Source organism: Drosophila grimshawi, unplaced genomic scaffold, assembly GCF_018153295.1.
Source record: "Drosophila grimshawi isolate 15287-2541.00 unplaced genomic scaffold, ASM1815329v1 contig_848, whole genome shotgun sequence".
NCBI lineage: Eukaryota > Metazoa > Arthropoda > Insecta > Diptera > Drosophilidae > Drosophila > Drosophila grimshawi.
In genome coordinates this window covers 3,492,016-3,518,568 of record NW_025063692.1, presented here as the reverse complement: position 1 = coordinate 3,518,568, position 26,553 = coordinate 3,492,016, and the positions used below count along the sequence as shown (strand labels likewise).

Below are 26,553 nucleotides of genomic sequence, written 5' to 3'. Positions count from 1 at the left end.
TTTGCCAGGCCCCAAAGGACAGCGGGCAACAACAACAAGAACAACAAACACTTGCCAACTTAAACTCCAACTCCAACTGGGAATTCAGGGCCAAAAGCGGCGTCACTTTGTTGGCCAACTCTTGATGACTTGCGATAAAAATGAAGGCAATTGAATGATGCTTAAATGAAATTAATGGATGTTATAATAAGTTGACAGACTTGCCAGCTAAATGTGCGTGTGTGTCTGTGTCTGTGTGTGTGTGTGTGTGTGTGTGTGCTTAAATAGGTTGTCATGTCGCGTGCGTGTTTGTGTGTGTGTGTGTTTGCGTGTGTGTGTGTGTGTGTGATTGAGCTGAAGCCAAAATATGTCTGCGTACAAAGAGAGCGCTAAAAACGCTGACAGGCTGGCTTGAAGGCTTCGCTGGATGACTAGCCGGCGCACAGCAAAAGTAAAAACAGTACAAAGACCAAAAGGAGAAGCCGCCGGAAGTGCAGGGAGAAGGAGCTGGAGGCGGTGTAGGCATTGGAGGAGGAAGAGGAAAAGTAACACCTCTGGCTTCCACACAAATTGTAGCAGCACGGTGTCAAAATTCAATTTACGCATTATTATGCGTACATAAGTGAGCCAGCAGCAGCAGCAGCAGCAACATCTTTCATCCCGTCAGAACGCCGACAAACCCCACCCCACCCACCTACCTCTCAACACCCACTGCTGCTACACTCAGGGAAAAAACAGTGCCGCTAAGAAATTTGCGGCGAGAGCAGCTCACATTGTTATTCAGCAAGCATATGTCTAAAACACAATTTTCTCTCTCTCGAAAGACCTTTCTTAAATCCAGTATGAATTTTATACAACCTAGTCAAAATAAGTCTCATTTCCGGCGTGTTTTTCTTATATTGTTATTATTAAATTTCAGTATTCTAATATTCCACATAAATAAAGCAGATTTTGAAATGCATTTAAATTGATTTGGGAAAACTGACAGCAGCTAAACTGAAACTTATGAATCGAGAGAGAAAAATGGTTGCCTTTTAGAAATGTTGTTTCTATATTTTGTTTTTCTCAGTGTACTCCCACTCCGATTTCTATTTATTTTTGCTTTAAAAGCAACACAATTTACAGCTCCTTTGACTACGCGGACTACTTGCCACCAAGGCAAGTTGGTGGCTTGCCTTTCAACATGCGCGCTCCTTGCCTCATGCTTCCTGCCTCTTGCCTCTTGCTTTTTGCTTTTTGCATTTTGCTGCTGGTTGTCACTTGGCACATCAAACGGTAGCACGGGACACAGTCGAAGATCCGGATCCGTAGTAGCTGAGGCCGGAAACGTAGCTCATAAATGCCAGACGCCAGTCGTGGCTTGTGGCTTGTGGCGCCACTGCAGCAACTGAATGAATTATTGGCAAGATGGCAGCGTCAAGTAACCAACATTTTCGTTGCTCATGAGAAATTTTGGCCAAGAGCCGTTCTACCCATTAGCCATGTGAATCCATTTGACACGGTGGCAAGCATTTGAAATTCGAATTTTGAATTTCGAATTTAGATTTCAATCTTAATTTCAAATGGACACCAAAACAGACAAACCACCAAACAGCAAACAGCAAACAGCCAAAAGCAAAACAACATCTGCAAATAGCTAGGGAGAAGGGTAAGGGGCACGCAGAGGGAGGCAGAGGAAGCAGCGAACTTAATTACTTTGATTACAGCAGGCGTTGGCTCTGCCACATTGCAACATTATCAAAAAGTTGTAAAAACATTTTCAGACCCGATAACTGGGCAATAGGTTATTTCTTCTTCTTCTCTTCTTTATGTATGCCTCGCACACACACACACACACACACACACACACACACCGAAAGGGAAACGGAAAAGCAACATCAGCAAAAGAAGGAAGCAAGCTGATCGAATTTTGAATGACCTGTAAATGCATACAAATTTGTCAATAATACTAAATTAATATTTAACAATAATGAGAATGATATCCAGAGAGACAGATCGATAGACAGATGGAATGCTCTAGTAGAGAGTGCTCGACTAGGTATAAAAATACGTTTTTGTTAACCAAATCAGATTTTCTTAACCGATCTTAATGAAATTTGTACAGTTCATCAATAATATGGCTGAGTATATGTCAATTGAACGGTTTTACATTTATAATAGAGTTTTTATTTGCTATCGGCGATCGATTCGTATCGATCTTCGAAAAGCAGTGATCGTTATCGATAAAGTGAAATATGCTTGATCTGTCGATAAGTAGATAGAATAGAATAGATATATAATCTGAAGTCTCTAGTAGAGTATCTGATATCGGAGAACATAGTCAGATAATCTCAGCTTTTAATGATGATCAGGAATATATATATACATATACATATATGTATGTGAACTTTATGATTCCCTCTGCTAGTTACACACACACTTTACACCCACAACATTATTGTGTACTTTTTGCCTGTTTTTAATGGGCGCCGGCTGTAATAAATATTATTGTATTTTTAATGGGCATACATTGGTCGCATTTTATTACACCCCTTTGACCCACTTAAATGGGCACAGGGTATTAGTAAACGGCCGCGGCAGAGTGAGAGACAGTGGAAACCGAGACAGGAGTGCCAACAACCATTTCAAAAGCAATTAAAAATGTTTAATACATACAATTAAAGTTTTAATGGACAGGCGAATGTTGCCAGCGTGACTAGTCCCCAGCACCCAGCTGATGCTATCAGCAATAGCGGGTGGGGTAGGTAGGTGGCTGGGGCTGGCTGGATGGTAGATGGAACGGCAGTAGCACAGTAGCGGCCTTTGAGACGGGCACATGGCCAAAAATCAAACATTTTTCGGCTGCTTGGTAATTAAATCAAAATTCATTCAGACTCAAAATTAAATTTGTGCCGACTCTAAATTTCCACGGTCAAAGAGCCAAACGCAAAACACCAAAGGTACGGATGGAGTGGAATTTGGCGAAGTGTGCAGGGGCAGGGGACAGAGGCAGTTGCGGGGGCACAAAATTCATAAGGTTGCTGCCTGTCAGCAAGTCACTATTTATATAGACCCGACACGCCCTCCCTGCCATCCCTCCCTGCCATCCCTTCCTGCCAGCCTGCCAGCCTGCCTGCCTGCCTGCCTGCCTGCCTGCCTGTGTCTGTAAGCCTTTAAGACTACAGCCTCCCCAGCCTCTACCTCCTGCTGGCCCAGCTGCTATTCTTGGGGCTTGGTATAATTTTATTAAGTGATTTTCTATTGTCGATTTAATAAAAACATGCCCCCCACATAGACACGCAGACACACAGACACAGACAGGACTCCCAGCCTCAGTCTGGTCACCCAATTTGACGGTCCATCTATCAATCCATCAATCCAAACAGTCTGAGCCTATCTATCCATCTATCCATCCATGTGACGTGCGAGCGAGCTGTGGTCTCTGTAATTGAATGCATGCCACTGGCATAAGAGGAGCTCTTCTTGAAATTAGCAGTGGTTCCTTCCAAATGCAAATAGCATCAGGAAAGTGATGAAAAAGTTAATTAAACTTTTTGATGAGATTTCAGAATTTATCATAGAGCCACCCCACGCAGACCAACCCTCTTACACATTACATGCTTGGGCAAAAAGAAGAGAAAAATTAAAAAAAAAGAAAAAAAAAAAACAAAACTTCGACATGTCTGTCGTGTCACTTTCTCTCTCTGTCTCTCTCTGTCTCTCTCTCTCTCTCTCTCTCTCTCTCTCTCTCTCTCTCTCTCTCTCTCTCTCTCTCTCTCTGTGTCTCTATCTCTATCTGGGATGTTTGCCCAAGTTATACTTGTATTTGTTCAAGTGTCAGTCGGGCGATGCTCTCAACTTTCAAGCTTCAACTTTGACATGTCATTCACATTCTCCTGTCTCCTGTCTCCCGGTCTCCCGGTCTCCCGGTCTCCCGGTCTGCGCCTGAGGCAGAGTGTTTCAGTGATGGCATCCACAAACTTTCTAAATTATCGCTGGTCATTGTTTTTTCCTCCAAATATTCTGTACACAACTAAGTAACTGAGCAAGCAGCTTAAAACAAACGCATTTGTCCTTGGCACACAATGAAAATTCCATGACAGCAGCAAACTATTCTCGAAAAAGAACCAACCCAACTTAACCTAATCCAATCCAAATTCAATCCAAGGCCTCAATGGCCGTTATCCAGTTATCCGCTTTCCACTCATTATGTCAAAATGAGCCCCACAAACGCTTCAAATCGATTATATTGACGCTTATGTTAATGCTGATGTTGATGCCGATGCTGATGTTGATGCTGATGCTGATGTGGATGTTGATGTTGATGCGGTTACCTTTTCCCAATGGGAATACATATGAATTAATTACAATGTGTCCGACCTTCATCATGAAAAATGACTTTCAGTTCAATCCCATTAACAGCTATATATTTTTATGCATATATATATATATATATATATACACTCCTCTAAACATGTCAATTATGGGAAGGGGGGAGGGGGAGACAGGTATATCCGTTCCATATGAGCTGTAAAGAGGCCGCAAAAAGTTCGACAGCGTTGCCAATACGCGTGGCGGGTGTTTTACGTATTTGGGTGGTTGGGCGGTTGGATGGCAATCTAATAAGCCCAGTTTCGCTCGAGGCTTACCACCACAATTGAGTTGCGTTTTAACACCTCACCAGGGAATGCGGGCCACGCCCACACCACATGCCACAGCTCTCATCTCATCAGCGACACTTGATAAGCAAATACAGCAAAATGTTATCCCAGCTGGAGCAGCAGGACGCTACCACACCCAGCCGGTGGCTAATCTGTAATTAATTGGGACACACACACACACAAGCACACACACGCACACACATTTGTACACAGGACACGCACAAAGGCACAGGCCTGGGGGGTAAAGCGTTTCGGTCAGTTGAGCTGCACACAAACCGAGAGTGAGAGAGAGAGAGCTCTCGACGAGTAGATACCCTGTAGCTATGGCTGTTAAATACAATTTAGCAACTGCTGGTAGTTGTTTATTTTACAGTTAATCAAAAGTATGTTTATCAGTTATCAGCAAGTTGCAACTTTATTTGAATTGCTAATCGATTTTAATCGATAAAATGAATTAAACTTCAAAATGTAAAATTGAGAACGGTTTGCTTAAACAGATCAACTCGACTGTTGGTGCTGATCAAGAATATAAGTATGCATATGTATATATATACATATATATATACAGTTGATGGGGTGTTACAAGCTTTTGCACAACTTCGATGACAGCCTTTTGGCCATTTGCAATGGGCGCAGTTTCGACGGGGGGGAATGAGAGGTGTGCGAAATGTTAAATAGGCGTATGATTGCCGTATGCTAAAGTGATTCCACCTGCTAAGTGTTAACTATAACCTAACCACACACACGCATCCACTATACACACACAGCCATCCTCAGCACGCTTTGCAAGGAGTTCTTGCGGGTGAACGTCTCGGCGATTCTATATATGATGAACAACGAACAGTTTGGTCACAGCACCGCCTCGGCACAGTATTTTCTGCAGCTGGCCGGCTACTTGGGCATACCGGTGATCTCGTGGAATGCGGACAATTCAGGATTGGAGCGAAGGGCATCGCAGTCGACGCTCCAGCTGCAGCTGGCGCCGAGCATTGAGCACCAGAGCGCCGCAATGTTGAGCATCCTGGAGCGATACAAGTGGCATCAGTTCTCTGTGGTCACGTCACAGATCGCCGGACACGATGACTTTGTGCAGGCGGTGCGGGAACGTGTCGCCGAGATGCAGGAACACTTCAAGTTCACCATCCTCAATTCGATTGTGGTCACGCGCACCAGTGACCTGATGGAGCTGGTAAATAGCGAGGCACGCGTCATGCTGCTATATGCCACACAGACGGAGGCGATAACCATACTGCGTGCCGCCGAGGAAATGAAGTTGACCGGCGAGAATTACGTGTGGGTCGTCAGTCAGTCGGTGATCGAGAAGAAGGATGCCCATTCTCAGTTTCCCGTTGGGATGCTGGGCGTTCATTTCGATACGAGCAGTGCGGCGCTAATGAACGAGATATCGAATGCGATCAAGATCTACAGCTATGGTGTGGAGGCCTATTTGACAGATCCAGCGAATCGGGATCGTCGCCTGACCACCCAGTCGCTATCCTGCGAGGACGAGGGTCGCGGTCGCTGGGACAATGGCGAGATGTGAGTATCCAGAGTTGGGCATCAGATGCCACAGTCTCTCTCAGTTATCCCTAGATCCTAGAACTCAATTTGTTGGTCAGCTTCTTCAAGTATTTGCGCAACGTGTCCATCGAGGGGGACCTCAACAAGCCGAATATCGAGTTCACTGCCGACGGCGACTTAAAGTCCGCCGAGCTAAAGATCATGAATCTGCGACCCAGCGCCAACAATAAGAATCTCGTCTGGGAGGAGGTAAGTGCTGCGTTATGCATGATATGATCCACCCTCCTAATCACTATCACTAATCACTTATCACTAATCTAACACTGATCTAACCACTTAATACTCACTTTATATTCTTAACTTTAACTATTTTTCTCTGGCACTCACTCTGGCATTCACTGTACAAAAATACATCAACACACAACGCACAACAACCACACAATATATATATCTGTACAAATGTTATTCACACATCATCCACACACTATCCACACCCATATACTCTTACTCAACATTGGAGACAATCTTCACTATCAAAAAATAACACCATCCACACACAATACGTACAACAATCACATGAAATCCACACTCTATTCCTACACCATACACACTCCATTCCCCCACTATCCACATCATTCATCAAACCCTTCACACACTATCCACACACCATCCACAATGAAATACTCACTATTCAAATAATACATTAACATACACGCTATCCACATGCTATTCACACGCCATCCACGTACGTCACTCACACGCCATCCACACACGTCATTCAAACACCATCCACACACACCATCCACACACGCTTCGTATAATTGCAACTTGGTTTATTTTTTTATTGACACTGGGACACACTCACAAAAAAAACACCACAAATAAAACAAAACGAAACGAAAAAAAAAACGCTGCCACAGATTGGCGTTTGGAAGTCGTGGGAGACACAGAAGTTGGACATACGCGATATAGCGTGGCCAGGTAACTCGCACGCTCCGCCGCAAGGTGTGCCCGAGAAATTCCATTTAAAGATCACATTCCTCGAGGAGGCACCCTATATCAATCTGTCACCCGCCGATCCAGTGAGTGGCAAGTGCCTGATGGACCGCGGTGTGCTCTGCCGTGTGGCGGCCGATCACGAAATGGCCGCCGACATTGATGTGGGTCAGGCACACCGTAACGAGTCCTTCTATCAATGCTGCAGCGGCTTCTGCATCGATCTGCTCGAGAAATTTGCCGAGGAGCTCGGCTTCACCTACGAACTGGTACGGGTTGAAGATGGTAAATGGGGTACACTTGAGAATGGTAAATGGAATGGTTTAATTGCCGACTTGGTTAACCGCAAGACGGACATGGTCCTCACATCTCTCATGATCAACACCGAGCGCGAGGCGGTCGTCGATTTTAGTGAGCCCTTCATGGAAACCGGCATTGCCATTGTTGTTGCCAAGCGAACGGGCATCATATCGCCCACGGCCTTTCTGGAGCCATTCGATACGGCCTCCTGGATGCTGGTAAGTCGATCTGGTCTGTGCCTGATAAACACTGATAGAACCGGTAAGTTCCTCAATTCTACAACTCTATATGCTTCTCTCTCTCTCTCTCTCTCTCTCCTCTGCTGGCCACTCTCTCACTCAATCTCTGTCACTCACACGCTGCCCGCTTCTACTGCTTCCTCCCATAACCAAATCCCAAATTCCACATCCCAAAATCCCCATCCAAATTAACAAACAACCAACAGGTGGGCATCGTCGCCATTCAGGCAGCCACCTTTATGATCTTCCTGTTCGAGTGGCTCTCGCCCAGTGGGTACGACATGAAGCTATATCTCCAGAATACGAACGTGACACCCTATCGCTTCTCCCTGTTCCGCACGTACTGGCTTGTCTGGGCGGTACTCTTTCAAGCTGCCGTACATGTGGATTCTCCGCGCGGTTTCACCTCCCGTTTCATGACCAATGTTTGGGCTCTGTTCGCCGTCGTTTTCCTTGCCATCTACACTGCCAATTTGGCCGCCTTCATGATAACCAGGTTCGTATTCTCACTCTTTCTCTCTCTCTCTCTTTCCATCTCACACTCAATTTCTGCCTTTCTTCATCCCTCTCTCTCTCTCTTTCGCTCTCTTGATCTCTGTCTCATTGTGGTGCGGCTTTTGCAGAGAGGAGTTCCACGAGTTCAGTGGACTCAACGATAGCCGCTTGGTGCATCCGTATTCGCACAAGCCCTCGTTTAAGTTCGGCACAATTCCCTATAGCCACACGGATTCCACGATACACAAGTACTTTAAGGATATGCATTACTATATGAGGCAGTAAGTATCGATTGTCGACCGCCAATCAATCGATTCAAATCGATAACGATAACATCGAAAACCATCCACGCAGATACAATAAGACGAGCGTCGCTGATGGCGTTGCTGCCGTTCTCAATGGCAACCTGGACTCGTTCATCTACGATGGCACCGTGCTCGACTATCTGGTTGCTCAGGACGAGGACTGTCGCCTGATGACCGTCGGCAGTTGGTATGCCATGACTGGTGAGTGTCTCTCTCTCCCCCCCTCTCTCACCCTCCCCGTCTCTCTCTCTCTCTCTCTGTCTCTGCTACTGTCTGCTATTTTATCATGTATAGGGTATGGCTTGGCCTTTAGCCGCAATTCCAAGTACGTGCAGATGTTCAACAAGCGGCTGCTCGAGTTTCGTGCCAATGGTGACCTGGAGCGATTGCGTCGCTACTGGATGACGGGCACTTGCCGGCCGGGCAAACAGGAGCACAAATCATCGGACCCGCTGGCATTGGAGCAATTCTTGTCGGCATTCCTGTTGCTCATGGCTGGCATATTGTTGGCCGCGCTGCTGCTGCTGCTGGAGCATGTCTATTTCAAGTATATACGGAAGCGTCTGGCCAAAAAGGATGGGGGTCATTGTTGTGCGCTCATCTCGCTGTCCATGGGCAAATCGCTGACGTTTCGCGGCGCCGTGTTCGAGGCAACCGAAATACTGAAGAAGCATCGCTGCAACGATCCCATCTGCGATACGCATCTGTGGAAGGTGAAGCATGAGTTGGACATGTCCCGGTTGCGAGTGCGTCAGCTGGAGAAGGTTATGGACAAACATGGCATCAAGGCGCCACAATTGAGGTAAGTTGCCCCCGACTCACCCACCGACCCCCGCCAGAGAGTCTAAACTTTCGATGTATGCTGTTCCGCAGACTGGCCTCATCCTCGGATCTGCTGAATCATCATCATCTCAAGGAGCGGCCGCCGTTGCTCGGGAATCTCAGTTTGGCTGCCAGCGCGCAAGATCTATACAGGTGGTAAGTTTTTCTTACTAAACCCTACCCCGCCCTTGCCAATCCTCGCATGACCCCGCTTGTTGTGTTTGTGTGTGTGCTAATCACTTTGCAGCAATTCAATTAAGCAATTGATTAGGGTAACATTTCAACGATGTTCCTTTTGACACATCGCTCCTGTCCAGCTTCTCCCTCGTTCCCCAGCAATGCGGCTTCCGCTGCTGCTGCTGCTGCTGCTACTCTAATAAAAATCTATGGAAATTACTTTATTAAATTACCTTATCTCGGTTCCTGAGTCGATACGTACATTGCCTGCAAACCGAGCAGTCCCAGCCCCATAGTCATAGTCCCAGCAGCGCAATTTCCGACAGTTCCTGTTGTCATTCATTTTAGGTTTATTCTGCATCCGAGTCGAATCGAGTCGACTCGAGCCGAGCACAGCTTGTGGGTGTGGGTAAATACACACACAGCCACACACCACATCCACACACGTGGCTTTATTAAAGTTCATTTGCATAACATGGTCGCTGGAAATGACGCAATCAAACCATCAAGTCCATCCATCCATCCATTCATCCATCTGTTCATCTCTGGCACATATTCAGTTGTCAACTGCATTGCATTGGTTAGTTGCAGAGCTTAACTATTTAAATTAGTTTAGTTAGTTGCAAGGCTTAACTATTCAAATTGAAATGAAAGCAGCAATAAATGTATCTTATGGGGTCGCACATGATTCCTCTTGCCCTTTCACAAAAACCATTCAACTTTTACATTTACCCATTTTTAATGGGTTCAGAGTTGATAAAAAATAATCCCTTTCTAATTTAAGGTTATTTAAAAGTTATTTCTAAACACCAGCGCATTATTTGTAGTTATATATTTAATTTTGCATTTAAGGACATTTTGTTAGCTGAGTGAAAGCGAATGAGAATGTTTTGTGAATGTGCAACATTGAGATAGACACATTTTGCAATGCATTGTGACATGAAAAGAATTAGCTGCAACAATGAGTTACAATGACTTATATACATATATATACATATATAAATATATATGTGTGTGTGTTGAATGATTTCGAGGGTTGTTTGTAGGTCAACGTTCAATGATGTTTAAGTTTTCATCACACGCCGCAAATTGTGCGAATCGCAGCCCTTTAACACTTGTACTTGTTGTATCTTTTTCCTATTTTGTTCTTTTGTGGGAGGGGGGTGGGGAAGGGCAGAGCATGTTTATGCATGTTCACGTTCATTATCGTGTTCGTGCTCGTGTTCGTGTTCGTGTGTAAACTTTCGGGAAAACTTTTCAACAAATTGTGCAAATTAGGAACACGAATAAGAGCGGCGAATAAAAACTTTGCGATACAACAAAATATATGCCACAAAAAGATGAATGCATTTACATACGTTGCAAACCCACACACATACACTCACACATATGTGTACAACATGTATGTATGTTTATTTATATTCTTGCCATGTGAAACGATGGGAGCAAAAAAAACCAAACATTTTAAAACTTTGCAAACAGCAGCAACAGCAACAACAATGTGGCCAAAAGGGGCTAAGGGTGGATGGGGGCATAAGGATAGGGATAGGAATAGGAATAGGGATAGGGAGATATATAGACATCAAATATCTCATGTTTCCCATTCCATACCCTGCAACCTTTAAGAATGTGTATTTAAAAAGGCATAACAAAATAGAAGGAAAATAAGCATAAAAAGTCGATAGACAAACTGCAGATAGAGATTATTTGATTTAATCGATAACTTTGCCCCGAACTACCGATAAGAATCAATAGCTGATATTAGCATATACATACCTTGACTTAAAATTCATTAACTCTGTGGAAATTGATGTTCGGGTTAAGAGAACCTTGAATGACTCTGGCCAGATGATCAGTTTAATGATGAGTTGATACATTTTGGATACAGGGTATCTTTTAGTCTGTCACTTGCACGCTGACTTGTGGCTGTTGTGTGTGTTCTGCTTGACAAAGGGTTTAAGGCACGACTTGTTGTGGTTGCAGATTCATTTCGCCAAGAATGAAGCCCTAAGTAATATTTTTCCATTTTAAATAGGTGCATTGTCAGCATAGCCAAGACAATTTCACAATAAAGCGCTTTTGCATATGTAAATTTAAATCAAGGGAAAGTTGCAAAACGAAAGAAAATAAAGAAAACTCCCCGCATTAAAACAGCAACATTGAAATCCTCTCTTTCAATATATCAATTTAATTCACTTTGCACGTTACTCAACACATAACAGGCGCAACATAAACGGTACTTCATCGTCCCTTTAGAATTTTCTTATTTTGACACATTCGATTTGTTTTCGCTTAGCAAATACTTAAGAGAAAATTATTCTCTCTTTCGTTTGTTTGTTTTTTTGTTGCTTTTACATAGAGTGTACTTTATGCGTATATACATAAATTATTTTCGATTAAAATAATGCAAACAGTAAAATTTACAGAGTCTCAGTGGAGGGGGAACAGTGTATGGCACAGTCGCAACGCTTGCTAATTGTTGCTGCTGCCTGTTTTAAAAGCTCTCCCTCACTCCCACTCTAGACGTTTTCTGTTTTTCTTTTCATTTTCCTTCTTTTTTTTTTTTGCTTTTTGTTTGTCCTTTTTTCCCCATTCACTTGTTGGCACTAATTTATTTACATGCGAGCCCTTGGGAGACGCCCTTCTCCAGCCCCACAATCCCACCCCTACCCCTAATTTGATGATTGATTGATGATGTTATGTTTGCCTCTCCTCCCCTCTCCTCTCCTCTGCTCTGTTTTTTTCTGTGCTCCATCTCCATACTCAACTCGAGAGCATCCTTCTGCCCGTAAGCGCGTGTATGTGTGTGTGTCTGTGTGTGAGTGTGTGTGAGTGTGAGTAATGCGCTTGCAGGCGTTACTTTCCCATAGAGATGGACAACAAAGGATCTCCCACTGTATGCCACTGCTAATGCCATCGATTTACGCAGCTATTTACTTACACTTTCCACTGTCCTCCCAATCTGCCTCAATTACCTTTCCCTTTTGTTGGGTGAATAGTATTCGCATGATAGATGTTTATATTTGTATTGGAAACTTATATATATATATACTTGACTTGACTAACTTTCTGGAGTCTCTGTTGGCATTGTCCATACTCGATAAATGCTGCAACTGCTGCCAATTGTTTGCTGCCACCAACGACGTCAACCAACATGCAACCAGGTCATACAAAACGGAAATCGCCGAAATGGAAACGGTGCTCTGAATCGTTTGGAGAGATTTGTATGAATCATATTGATGGCATTGGCATTGGCCATTGCCACTAAAATCCTATTATTACATACTTGAATCTTATTGATAATCGAAACTCAATCAAGCAGCTGCCAACGCAACAACATCCAACAACTAAACAACTAAAACAACATTTCAATGAACGAATAATTGAAAAATGCTTTTTTGTCATTTTTCGCATAACGGCCACGATTTCAAATTGATACACAGCCACATTTACACCAAAAACCATAGTCAAATATTAAAAAAAAAAAAAAAAATGAAAAAATAATGAAAAGAAAAAGAAAAAGGAAAACAAAAAAATCTCTCCATATATACAAATATAGGTGTATATTTAATCAATATGATGCCGCATGGCAATTAAAAAGACGTTTCAAATAAATGTAAACCGAAAGCTTTTCAAAAGTTAAACAACAATTTAAAACTACAACTAAAATAAATATAAAAAACAACAAATAAAAACCCAAAGCGCCTCACACACACACACACACACACAGAGAGAGAGAGAGAGAGAGAGATGAATCGCAGTAGGAGGAGAAATGGAAATGGAATATGCGTTCAGTGTTGACTAACTGATTAATGATGTACCAGAAGAACAAAGCCAAAAAACATATGCTTAACAATAAGTTTTAAACAACAACAAAAGGAAAACAGTTGTTATTATTATTCTCGATTGAACTGTGACATGTTAACAAGCAAGCAAACAAACAAACAAACAAAAAACAAACAAACTAAGAGAAAAACAACCAAGAAGCAAACAAGCACAAATGTAATAAATGTTTTTTTTTTTAGTATTTACTAAATTATACATAAATGCTAATCAAATGTGAAACGATATATATATATATATATATATATATATATATACATATATATATAGGAGGTCGAGCTGGAAATTGAACTTGAATGGAGAATTAGGCATTGCTAATCATATACACATTAACATATTTATATATGTATGTATTTACTTAATTATTATGAATGTTATTGCATATAACCGTACATTCATTTATTGATATATACACAGACACACACACACACACACACACACATACACATACACAGATATACATACACATGTATCGACATGCAGCCATTTTAACATATTTATATAAACATATATATTCATGTACTATACACATTATGTTCTCCTGAAAACAGACAACAACAACAAAGTGAAAATTGAAATCGTATTTTGAATGCTATGCGAATTGCTTGTTATTTAGATTGCCGATCAATCGATCGGGCTAAGATCTGACATAAATATGCACATATACATATATATATATATATTAGGTATGTATGTGTGCAAGCTTTTCATTTGCATTTTTAGCACACAGACACACATTTTTAATGAACAGCAATGAAAAGAATTTGAAATATAAATAATTATCGGAATACCGAAGATAAACAACACTCACACTTTGCTATAATACCCTGTACCCAGCTGAAGCGCATGCTTAGCGTTGCCCAACACTGATTAACTACCGCATGCAATGTACAAAACACATACACATATGCATGTGTGTATGTGTAGATTTATGCATCTCTGTACATTTAACTTATGCTGCCGCCTCTTTCCTTTTTGCTGTTGCTCTTTTGGTTTGCTCTTTTGTTGTTCTCAGCGCATGGGTGCAGGGTTAAGGGCACAGTGTAACAAATACAGATGAATGTCGTTTTAATTTTTACAATAGAAGGAAGAAGAATAAGGAGGAGAAAGAGCGAGTTGCGTAGTGATTATAAAGCAAAGAATTAAATACTTAGAAGCATAAATAAAACAAAACATAATAAAACGTCAAACTAAAATAACTAAAAGCGAAACTAAACATTTAAATAAATATACATATACATATAAACATTTTATATTTAACTAAAATCAAAGCTAAAATTGAATAATTCAATGATTGTGTTGCTCTTCGTTTTATGTCTCTTCTAAATGTTTAGAGTCGAATGTGAAACACATGCATGTATTTAGACACACACACACACACATACAAACACTTTTACGATATGCTACATACATACATATGTATGTATGTATATGCATCAGTGGTCGGCTTGTGTAAAGCGGAAGAGCAAGAGTCTAAGTCAGTGTCTAACTCGATTATACGGTGAATAAAGCTCAACGTACTCTCCCCCTTCCTCTATCTGTCACTATCTGCCAATGCTGTGCGTTCCGTTTCTGTCCTACTCTTGCGCGTTACTTTTCTGCATTGCAATTCGCTTGATTTGCTCTCATGGCTTTTTTATCTGCTCAGCTGTCAGCAGAGTCGACCACTGGTTTTTATGTGCGCTTCTTCAATCACTTGATTATGTAAACAACTTATAATTGGATTATTGATATATATATACATACATACAAAACACACACATACACAAACACACACATCCACATATATATATATATATTTATTGAATGTAATCGCTTTAAGCTTGTTATGTTACAAAACTCAACACACACTGACACACAAAAGCCACACAAAATAAAGACAAAACAAGACAAAAGGAAATGAAAAGAAAGGAAAAAGCAAACAATGTTAACAGTAAAAAAAACTAAAAAAAAAAAACGCATTGAGTTTTATTTGCAAAGAGTGATTTTTTGTAGTAAAAATATTTTATACACAAATTAAGTACAGAGACGAATAAAAAAAAGGGGAAAAAAAAACAAAAACCAAAGAAAAAACAAAAACAAAAGAAAAAAAACCGAAATAGCGAAATGTTAATTATTACGTATATATTTTTTAAGACAAATTGTTCACATTTAAAACGTAAGCAGAAAACCGGGTGGAAAATGCAGTAAAGATAACGAAGGAAAACGGGAAAATTGGAAAACATGTTGAGGAGACAACAATTTAGTATTTAACAAAGAAAAACAAAACTTTACGGACAAATTAAAACAAGTAAAACAAGTTAACATTACATTGTATAAGTAGTTAGTAATTTAACACTAATCCCAAAGGAAACTCTAAGCTAAGCCGTGAAAAAACAAAAAGCAAAAACAAAAACTAAAAACAAAACATAAAAGAAAACACAAATGTTTAATGTATGTATTTGTGTATACAACATGTTGTTTTTTTATTAATGTTATTAAGTTAACGAGTACGTAAATGAGCGAAAGTGCAGCCTGAGGATAACACACACACACCCACACACACGCCCACACACACACAGCTAGATAAATACATATATATATACATACATATATATACCTAATGAGGGCATTTTGTTGAATGTTTAATAAATATACAAAACTAAAAAAAAAAACAAAAAGAAAACCATATATAAATTAAAATTAACAAAAAAAAACTAAAAAAAAAATGGAATGCAAGAAAGAGAAGAGGCGTAAAAAACAGATTTTTACCATGAAACTCGCATGGAAGTAAACAAATTGAATATTTAAATAAATGTGTATGTCCTTAACGTATGTCATACATCATATGTCATATGTCAAAGTTCGCTCTCAAGTATGTACATATATTCCTTTTAAACTAATGCACGTGACAAATTGAAATCAACATCAAGCCAAATAACACTGAACAAGTGAACAAATATTGCAACATAATAATAGTATGGAATACACACCCACACACACACACATAAACATAACTGCTTAAGCATACAACGACAACAAAAGCAACAAGTACAAGAAACAACAAAATTCACATAAATTAGATAATATTGGCAACGCAATCCGGAAAGTGAATCGATATTTATCAATATTGAATATGCATTGATGTGGTAGTTACAAGGTGGTCAAAATGAGCAAACATACATACACACGTACATTACGAAAATATAAACAAAAAAACTTGCAATAAATGTGTATACAAAAACAGAAAACAACAAAAATCTCTTGTTTCCTTCAACGTTTTTAATTTCAAATAGTGGTAATCGTAACGGTCGCATGTAGCATATCAAGCAGCTTACTGTCACGCCACGCACTTGTAGCAGTTAGCTTTCGGGCGCTTAGCCAGTTTTGACAGTGTTGCATAGCATTGGCCGGCGCGCGCAACCCAACACTCTTTTTTGGCCAACTCAAAGAGAAACTGGCCGTCACTCGTCCATTTTGTCAACGCTCCCAGCGGCATCCAGAACGTGAGTAGAGCTAATAAATTAGTTTTCTTGCCCCAAATGTGCATATAAAATAATGGAAATACTAGCAAACTGCTGCCAACAAAGTTGCAACGCCTCGAAGCAATTGCAATGCAAAGTTTTCAAAGTATTTTGCAATATTTTTTATGATACATTTTGCTGTGGCACGTGGCCCACATTTCTTTTTTTGGCTCAATTTTTAGGTTATGTTTTGGAAAAAAAAGTAAAACAATTTATAATTGAATATATTTTGCGTTATAGGTTTCGTAACTCTTTCACGTTAAAATGTCGGGAGGCTTAGATATACTGTCCCTCAAAGAGGATGACATTACCAAAATGTTGGTCGCCACCACCCATCTGGGCTCGGAGAACGTAAATTTCCAGATGGAACAATACGTTTTCAAGCGTCGCGCCGACGGCGTCAACATCATCAATCTGGGCAAGACATGGGAGAAACTGGTTCTCGCTGCACGCGCCATTGTCGCCATTGAGAATGCCTCCGATGTAAGTGCCACAAGAAAATGTATTGTATTTATTTTTATTTGTTGTTATTGTGGTGTATTCATGATGATGCTTAAATTATCTTTCGGGTATGAAATGCAATGATTTCAACTTAAAAGCTGACCACGCCACAAACAACCAAACGCTAGTCTTATGCTTATATATGTGTGTATGTATTTACTTGTCTAATGCTGCTCCTCGTTTAATGTGACAGGTGTTCGTCATCTCGTCGCGTCCCATTGGCCAGCGTGCCGTGCTGAAGTTTGCCAAGTATACGGATACGACGCCAATTGCTGGCCGCTTTACGCCCGGCGCGTTCACCAATCAGATTCAGCCCGCTTTTCGCGAGCCTCGTCTGTTGGTGGTCACCGATCCCAATACCGATCATCAGCCAATTATGGAAGCATCGTATGTGAACATACCCGTTATTGCGTTCACCAATACGGATTCGCCGTTGCGCTACATTGATATTGCCATACCGTGCAACAACAAGTCGCCGCATTCGATTGGTCTGATGTGGTGGCTGCTTGCCCGTGAGGTGTTGCGTCTGCGTGGCACCATTTCGCGCACCACCGAATGGCCGGTGGTCGTTGATCTGTTCTTCTATCGTGATCCCGAGGAGGCCGAGAAGGAGGAGGCTGCAGCTGCCAAGGAGCTGCTGCCGCCACCCAAGGTCGAGGAGGCCGTCGATCATCCCGTCGAAGAGACAACCAATTGGGCCGATGAGGTCGCTGCCGAGACTGTTGGCGGCGGTGTCGAGGACTGGAACGAGGATACCGTCAAGACCTCCTGGGGCAGCGATGGCCAGTTCTAAATAACTGTGCACCATAAATAAATGGCCAACATTTATGTTTCCTAAATATGCCCACGTGTTTTTCTTCTTTTTTCCTCTAATTCTCTCTCCAAATGAGCGAGAGACAGTCGCATGCACATGAGCAGTGCGGCAATACACAGCAAACAGGGAGAGAGAGAGAGAGCAGTAGAGTGCCTCTCACTTGTACATGCACACAGAACATTTGAGAAGGCGAGCAGTTCCGGCCACAAGTTGGATCCGCCATTAGCCTTACTTATGATTGGCAACAATTGGCAGCAATTTGCAACCGGAGATTGTCGAGTATATAAAACACGAGTGCCTCCAAGCGGTGGGCGATGAATCAGTCGGCACTGATACGTGCCACAGCCGGCATTCTGATCACAATAGCTAGCAATGGTGGCCTGCAGAACTGGGCGCGGTTGTTGCCATCGCTGTGCGACATGCTCGATAACCAGTATTATAATGTGTGCGTATTATATTAATTCGTTATGATAACCACATTTTTGCAGTACATCAAGCATACCAATCCCAAGATACGTTCGCATGCGATTGCATGCATAAATCGGTTCATTATCAACCGATCTGCTGCCACACATGCTGCAGATCATTGAGTATATGCTGCTGCGCACACAGGCGAGGACAGTCAGGCGGCCGGCGGCAAGGATGATGATGATGAATTTGGTGATGGCCTCGACGATGATAGTTCACTATCTGAATGGAATTTGCGAAAATGCAGCGCCGCCGCCGTTGATGTACTGGCATACGTACAACATCTATTATTGATCAACTGGACAAATTAAATCAAAATCGGATAAAAAAGAGACACCCAAGCTGCAGTCGAAAATGTATTCTTATATTAATCTCATTTCCATTAACAGACGCAAGCATTTTAGATCAGTCAATATTAAGTTGCTCAATAAAACTAGAATATATTCAAAAGTTGAGTGCAGGGTATATCACGGCGAGCTCACTCGACTTCATCATTGCTACTGCTATAAAAAGAGCTTCCCATTTTTTCAGTTTGCTATTGCTGAGTTCAAATAAGAAATGCAAACAGGCAGCTTTTACAATATTAATAAATTTATTTTTGTTTGTTTCGCTTTATACAAATAGAAAACAGTTAATGATTGCTTAATTGTACAGATATTAAAAACCTTTCATTTCGACGACGGGTCTTTTATATGCATGTATGTATATTATATATACACACCTGGACATTCAAATACCTGTGGAGAACAATAACTTGTGAATCTTCAACAAAATAATATAAATATCATGCAGAAAATAAAATATTTTCCACATGATATTTACCTTCTTTTTTTTTTTTGTCTTCACATCCATTTTAATGTCCAGGTGTCTACATAGATGTAAGTAAAAAAAAAAACCAAAGGAAATGAACAAAAATAATGTTAAAAACAGTGTTAATTTATAAAGTTGTAAATTTGATTTGATATTTATGTATGTATATATATATATATATATATGTGTGTGTGTGAGTGTGTGTGTGTGTGTGTGTATGAAGAGTATGTAAGTTTCATCTAATTAGCAGTGAGACTGCCTAATTCAAATCAGCTGCCCCCTAAACATACCGTAACCCCAAAAAAAATCGAATGAATGAATTAATGCAAAATATCGTTGCTAGAGTTTTCTTCTATCCTTGACGCTCCCTAATACATATTATAGTATATAACATTTACAAAAATATTGATCGGCATTTGTGCTGATCAAAATCAACTGCCAACTTTGCATTTCCATTAACTAATCACAATTAATGCAACAATTGTCGATTGGTGATAATGAAACATCTATATATATATACATATGCATATGTGTGTGTGGCTGTGTGTGTGTGTCTGTGTGTGTGGCTGTGTGTGTGTGTGTGGCTGTGTGTGTGTGTGTGTGTTTGTGTAACTGGCGACTTATACACACATATATATATATATATAGATATATATATATGTATGCATATGTATATAGTTTGTACACTGAACGAATTAGATTAACAATAGTTGTTCATGAACAAATTAAAAACATATGTGAACAAAAAAAGAAGACGTATTTATAGTATATTATTGTGTGTGTGTGTGTGTGGGTGTCTGTATGTGTGTGTGTATGTGTGTGTGTGTGTGTGTGTGTGTGTGTGTGTGTGTGTGTGTGTGTGTGTGTGTGTGTGTGTGTGTGTGTGTGTGTGTGTGTGTGTGTGTGTGTGTGTGTGTGTGTGCATGTGTGTGTGTATGTGTGTGTGTGTGTGTGTGTGTGTGTGCATGTGTGTGTGTATATATTTGTGTGTTGAAGTTTATGCTGGCTTAAAAGGATTTGGACGTGCTTTAAACTCCGTCCTCTTGCGCAGTTCCTTTCGTTCATCCAACTCCTGCTGCTTAAGTTCGTCGTCGAGCTGCAATGAGAGAGAGGCATATAGATAATTAGTTAAGTATTTATCAAATACTATTGCTATATATGTATATATATATATATATATATTAAATTTGCACATTATATGCCCTGAAAAAACCCGCTAATGACTGCCGACCAACTTTCCACAGTCAGTCAATTAAAGCGAATAGTTTGCGGTCATTAAAATCATTAAAACCTGTACAGGTGTAAGCTTGAAGCAGCCCACAACGGCAGAGCATCCAATGGGCATGATACAGACCAAGTCGCACACGACTTGATTGTTTTTTTTTTTCTTTCTTCACATTGGCCACTTTTTCATCATTATTCTTATCCACTTTTTTATATCTTTTTTCTAAAGGATAATGAAACACATTGGATTTCATTGAAGGAATTGGGGAAGCTAAGAATTCGGCGAAAAAAGTGTAGTTTTTATGCCCCACTATGCCAAAGTTCAAAGTTCTATTGGCTCTGTTAAACCTCGTAAAAAAATCTAAATGGGAAGCGTAGCTTTTGAGACTCGTGCAACGCAGCTGAAAATCGAGTCGCGTGCAACTTTGTGAGTAAGTTTCGCCGCTACGAGTCAAAGGAGTCACAAAGCAGCAAATCTGTTGAATTAAAAATAAATACATCATAAAATGGGGTCAATGCTCTTGATAAAATTATTCGTAATATTCCTCATGTGCTGATTCCTAAGAAGCAATTCGCATTAAAGGTTATTAAAAAAGAACAAGCGCTCCACAATAACAAAAAGGGACACTCAAATGAATAATAAAGCTTTTCTCATTGAATGATCAAAAATGCTGAGCAAGTATGAAAAATCATAAGAGACAATCCCATGTGAGGTATATATGTCTATCAGAGATCTGAAAGAGACCAGAAAAACTACAACTGAAAGTAACGGGATCGACTATAATGATGTTCCGCTGCGATATGTTTTGATACGATTCGCGATACGATCTTTTCGGTGTACAAATGAAATCAGTTGCGGTACTTGGCTCCTAAAACAAACAAATGTGGAATTTAGCTACTGATTACGATTCCGATTGTGAACGTCAATCGGTATATATATATATATATATATATGTACAATACATATATGTGCGGTCCTTCAATCATTATATACAAACTGTAATTGTGATGAATACACACAAATTATGTGTATGTATATATATATATATATAAATGTATAGATGTATGTATGTGGAGAGCATGTGACAGGCAACGAGCGGACTGAATATCTACTGCATGTATGTACGAATGTATATATCTATATATGTCTATATGTATAGTGAAAAACAATTACAGAAGCAGCAGCAGCAGCAGAAACTGAAGCTGATAAGATTAGCATAAAACTGGAAATGGAATTCTCGTCTCGTCGTCAGCGACGGAGATCTGCCAACTAGAATATATATATATATATAAGTACACTTATATAGCATGGGATTATATATAGTATATGGCAAATAGTATGTAGTAGTACCACTGATCCAGTCCCACATCCAGTGTGTGTCTCATATCCGTTATCGTCTTTTGGGGAGTTATTTTATTCTTTTCTTTTTATGTTGTTGGTGTTGCTGTTTGTTTGTTCAACAATTGTTATTTGAGACGGAGGAAGCCGTTGCTGGTGTTGCACTTGCAACAGTTGCACCTGTTGCAGCAGCAGCTGTTGGACTGGAGAGAGCAGTGCTGCCTCCACCGATCGATTCGTCCTGGGCGGACAGTGTGCTATTGTCGCCATAGAAGCGCGGCTCATCGTGGCCCTCGGCGGGCGGTGAGGCGGTGTCCTCATCCGTGTCATCATCATTGGAGCTATCGTTGGACGCAGCAGCAGCAGCGGCGGCACCGCTCGCATTCAATTTGCTGCCGGCAGCGCTACCAGCGGTGCTGCTGCTGCCGGCCGGGCCAGATGTGGTATGCCGCAGCGTCTCGTAGCAGGCATCGCAGACGCGCAACGCTTTGCCACTTTGCTGCGGCAGCAGGAACTTCTTCGAGGAGCAGGCGGCACAGACGACGGCGCCACAATTGCGACAATGATGACGCCGCTGCACAAACGTAAATTGTGTCTTCTTGCAGCGCATACAAATGCTTGCCTCCGCATCGGGCACCCAAACAGCGGCATGATTCTCCACCGGTTTCTTGCCGCTCTTCCGCAACAAATCCTCCACACACTTGTTGATGTGCGCCATCCATTCCTGTTTCTCGGTGCTTGTCGCCGCATACACCACAAACGATTTGGTTGTGGTGCGTATATACCAACCATTCCGATACTGCTGATTGTCCGCTATCGACTCCAGCGATACCTCCTCGAGTGGCATAATGTGCTGTTTGTTGTACTTCTTCTTACCGATGACAATGTTGCCGTAGACAAGTATATCGTTGAATAGAAAGAATTGACGGGATTTGGGACGTTTGCGGCACATTTTCGTTAAGACACCCTCGCCGACGAGGACGCGGCCGGGCACCGCTAACGGTACACCCGAGCTGCCAAAGCAACTCTCCACAGACGCTATCCGACGTGTGTTCAATTCCGAGTTGACAAGGCGATCAACCATTTTGTTTGTTTGTGATTTGAGTGCTTGGCTTGTAGCGAAAGTGGCGCTAAGTGACTGAGATGGAGAAAGAGAGAGAGAGAGGGAGAGAGAGAGAGCGTAGTGCAGGCAGTTAGTTGTGAGCTTGCTTTGTTTACTGTTTACTACAGCTCTATTTAATACGCACAGCAGCAGCAGTAGCAGGCAGGCTGGCTCACGATTTACAAGTTTCTATTGTGACTCTGTTGTTTCCACAAGCGGGCCGTTGATCGTACTTCAACTGTGACGACTGCTCTGCTTCTGCTTCTTCCTCTTCTTCCTCCTCTTCTTCTTCTTGTTGCTGTTGTTGCTGCTCCCACTGTATGCGTGTGTGTATATGTACGTGTGTATTTATGTATGGGCGCAGCAGCTGCTGTTAATCCTTTGGCTCACTGCTATTGTCGTCGAGTTCGCCGAAATTCGTTGCAATCCTTAACGATAGTCACGCGTTGCGCTCTTTGTGCAATTCGCACACAACACACACACACCCACAATATAACTGTTATTATTTTTATTTTTTTTTTCTACGCCGTCCGTTTACCGAAACGTCATGACTCACACCACACACAAACAACAAGTATGCATACACACACATACATATACACATAAGCTGTGTACATGTGTATGTATTTCTTCAATATTTGCGAATATTGCAAGCGTTTATGCTTTTTCTGTATTATAATTATTGTGTTTTACTTTTGAGTCGACGAACGAGCTTCCGTTTTCGTTACAGAAAAAAAAATAACGCTGCAGCTGAAACTTTAATTTTGCCCCAAACTGCTAAATTGCAACTGCTAACGCAAATATGAGACGGTAAATAGATGGACATGTATGTTAGCGCAAAATCGAGACAAAGCTATCATCGTTATCGTTATCGGCACTCGCACTGTTGCAAATGTGAAAATGCTGTGTGCGCCAGTGTGACCAGAAATGGCTGTGCGCCATAATGATACGATTTTGACGATTTTAAACATTACCATACACATTCATTCGGTTATTCATTATTTTTTATTCACCTTCTTCTTCTTCAACTGATGATTCTCCTTGACATTATCATCGAATTCACGACGATCCCGCATACGCTGCTCCGTACGTAGATTAAACGGCTTCGGTTTCGTATTTTTTTGGGCCACGCTCATTGGCTTCTCATCCTCAACCTCTTTGGCTGCCTGTATGCACTGTTAAGTTCAGAAAAAAAAATATATATAAATACATATATGTTGGCTATTTTATTTTACTTACTTGTTGCTCTTTCCATTTCTTCGAGTGCTTTACGGTTTCGGGCGTGACGGGAACTGTGATCCTATGAATCACAATAGTCTCCGCAATTCGCTTGTGCATGGCACGAAAGTTTGGCACCGGATTGCTGTGAAATTCGCGTGCCTTCCGTTCCTCCTCGTTGCGCTGTTGTTCGGCCATCTCCCTTTTGGCCTTGTACATATCCTTGAATCGGTAGGCCCGGGGAGTGCCCAAACCGGCAGCACCACCACCATCGGCACCATTGGCACCCTTTGCACAAGGTGTCCACATCAGCTTAAGTTGCGGCCTCGACTTGACCACTCCACGCGACCACTCTTCTTGATTGTTGTCTATCTGGTTTGTGGGTACCTCCAACTGTTTTTTAGGTGGAGTCAATGGCAGCTTCACTTGGTTCTGCAGTTCCTGCATGCAGAATTGATGTTGATTTTGTTCTATTGAAGCGGCGCCAGCACCTGGACAAACTGTTGGAGGTGAGACAGATTCCTTTTTGATTATGGGAAGTAACTGCTGCTCTTGGTGCTGCTGCTGGCATGGAGATTGTTTCTTCTTCTGCTCCGGTTCCTGATGCTGTTCGATTTGTTCTTTTGGGCCATTGTTGCAGTTGAATGGAGCACGCAAGTTTTCCTCTTTTGCGGACGCAACTGTCAATGATTAATGGGAATTTTGTTAGGGTTACTGCACATATATAAGCACGTATTAATCATAATTAGATTTATATTTATATAGCACATAGGTATAACACAGGTTGAAGTCTGCGCTTGCTTTGAATGTTTGAAGAGCCGGCTTTTAAAATGGCGCAATTCTTTTTGTTGTCTTTTTTTATTCAAACTAACTGTAAAATGTATGGAGACAAGAAATAAAGGCGCAAATTCCGCATACCAAAGAAATTCTGCGAGTGATCCAGATTGTAATCGCCCACGCTTATTTCGTCCCAGTTGAAGGATGCATTTTTGTTACACTTATTGTCCAAATCGTCCATATTACTGCCTAACTGAATCGTATCTATAAATTTTGTTTAGTAATATAAAATCAAACGCACTGACACAGACTCAAACTTACGCACAATGCTTTACAGGGTTGCTGTATCGATATCGATAACAGCACGATCATTGCACCGGCGGTTGAGCGAAATTGGTGCGACTTTGTACATTAAACTGATAACAAAAACAAAAAATGAAATCTAAAATTGCCTCTCGAAATACTCAATGGAGTTTTTTTTTTCTGAATTAAGCAGAAGTCGCAGAATCAAATGAATTTTTAATTTTCTTTTAAAAACTGAAAAAGATTTACAATTCATAAAATTATGCAGCCTGTCCCTGCACAAGCATATGTACATGCCAAGGATCGACTAGGTGGCAGCCCCTTGCTTAAATATTAAGAGAATAGAGGATGAAGGCGCAAATAGAGAGGAAACGGAGGAGAGCGCTCAATGCATATGGAAATGGGAAATTATCCGTAAGAGTTGAAAAAAATAGGCAGTATTCGAATCTTTGTAGGTCGAGAAGACAGCCGAAAATTGTTAATTTAATTAAAAGTAGCGTGCTAAAATGCACGCAATTGTATTTTGAAATTTAAAATACGCGCGTAAGTTTTTAGAATGGTTTGGAGGGGAACCAAAATGTTGTTAGGATGAGATGCGATCGCTAACGCATGAACTCAAATTATTGTTGAGCAGGCAGGGTGGGAGCGCTACAGCAATGACATCGAAGTTGCCGTTGGACGCCGAAATAACATATTCTTTTTTTTTGCTTTGGAATGTTTATGATTGCTACTGTCCGTTAAGTCAGCTGTTTTACTAGTGATGTGTAGATTTGTATGATGTGTTATCGCACGGTCCGCGGTCATGGTCAGACCCATCCCTAACGGAGAACTGGATGGACGCACCTGCTCTGTTAGGGAAAACTGATCCGCAACAATATATATATAAATACATATAAATATAAGCAGAATGGACTCAAATAAAAATCATTGATGAGATTAATTATAGATACGAAAGTACTTTATCTACTAGGTTTTTTTTTTGGTCATGGTATTTTTGGCATTTTGGTATTTGCCAATTGCGGTCACTTACTTCTTGCAACCGTAAAACAATAACAATAGAAGACTGCAAACAAACATTACTTTGCCGCCTGCCGCTTAAACACCCGCCCGCCCGTCCGACCGACCGACCGACCGTCGCTCGCATTGATTTACACTCGCCGCCTTTGCCTTTGAATCA

General features: G+C 41.3%; 3 protein-coding genes across 6 annotated transcripts in view; 2 read left to right on the top strand and 1 right to left on the bottom strand.

The window, feature by feature from the left end:
• Positions 1-12,937, top strand: part of LOC6569429 (glutamate receptor ionotropic, NMDA 2B) — a 41,707-nt gene extending 28,770 nt beyond the window's left edge. Inside the window, exons 3-11 of one of the 2 annotated variants that reach the window (XM_001995757.2) lie at positions 5,387-6,158; positions 6,239-6,389; positions 7,061-7,654; positions 7,882-8,171; positions 8,299-8,451; positions 8,525-8,676; positions 8,770-9,277; positions 9,349-9,453; positions 12,639-12,937. In XM_001995757.2, coding sequence (XP_001995793.1) covers positions 5,387-6,158; positions 6,239-6,389; positions 7,061-7,654; positions 7,882-8,171; positions 8,299-8,451; positions 8,525-8,676; positions 8,770-9,277; positions 9,349-9,453; positions 12,639-12,681 — 2,768 coding nt within the window. In that variant the 3' untranslated portion in view covers positions 12,682-12,937. The remainder of the gene's footprint in view (positions 1-5,386; positions 6,159-6,238; positions 6,390-7,060; positions 7,655-7,881; positions 8,172-8,298; positions 8,452-8,524; positions 8,677-8,769; positions 9,278-9,348; positions 9,454-12,638) is intronic. The other variant, XM_032741406.1, reaches the window with a different exon arrangement.
• A 3,788-nt stretch (positions 12,938-16,725) lies between these two features.
• LOC6569427 (40S ribosomal protein SA) lies at positions 16,726-18,160 on the top strand. The gene is made up of 3 exons (XM_001995756.2): positions 16,726-16,802; positions 17,061-17,303; positions 17,515-18,160. Exons 2-3 carry the CDS (start codon positions 17,085-17,087, stop codon positions 18,112-18,114), a joined length of 819 nt encoding a protein of 272 aa, XP_001995792.1. The 5' UTR covers positions 16,726-16,802; positions 17,061-17,084; the 3' UTR covers positions 18,115-18,160.
• A 2,195-nt stretch (positions 18,161-20,355) lies between these two features.
• LOC6569457 (pleckstrin homology domain-containing family F member 1 homolog) lies at positions 20,356-25,373 on the bottom strand. 3 transcript variants are annotated; one of them, XM_032741342.1, is made up of 5 exons: positions 25,215-25,373; positions 24,318-24,976; positions 24,092-24,253; positions 21,989-23,114; positions 20,446-20,509 (listed from the first exon to the last, which is right to left on the bottom strand). In XM_032741342.1, exons 1-4 carry the CDS (start codon positions 25,312-25,314, stop codon positions 22,095-22,097), a joined length of 1,941 nt encoding a protein of 646 aa, XP_032597233.1. In that variant the 5' UTR covers positions 25,315-25,373; the 3' UTR covers positions 20,446-20,509; positions 21,989-22,094. The 3 variants fall into 3 exon arrangements, with proteins under 3 accessions (XP_001995789.2, XP_032597233.1, XP_001995790.1); XM_001995753.3 differs by lacking the exon at positions 21,989-23,114 and having other exon boundaries at positions 20,356-20,509; positions 25,215-25,349; XM_001995754.2 differs by lacking the exons at positions 24,092-24,253; positions 24,318-24,976; positions 25,215-25,373 and adding an exon at positions 23,224-23,380.
• Between the last annotated feature and the right edge of the window lie 1,180 nt (positions 25,374-26,553).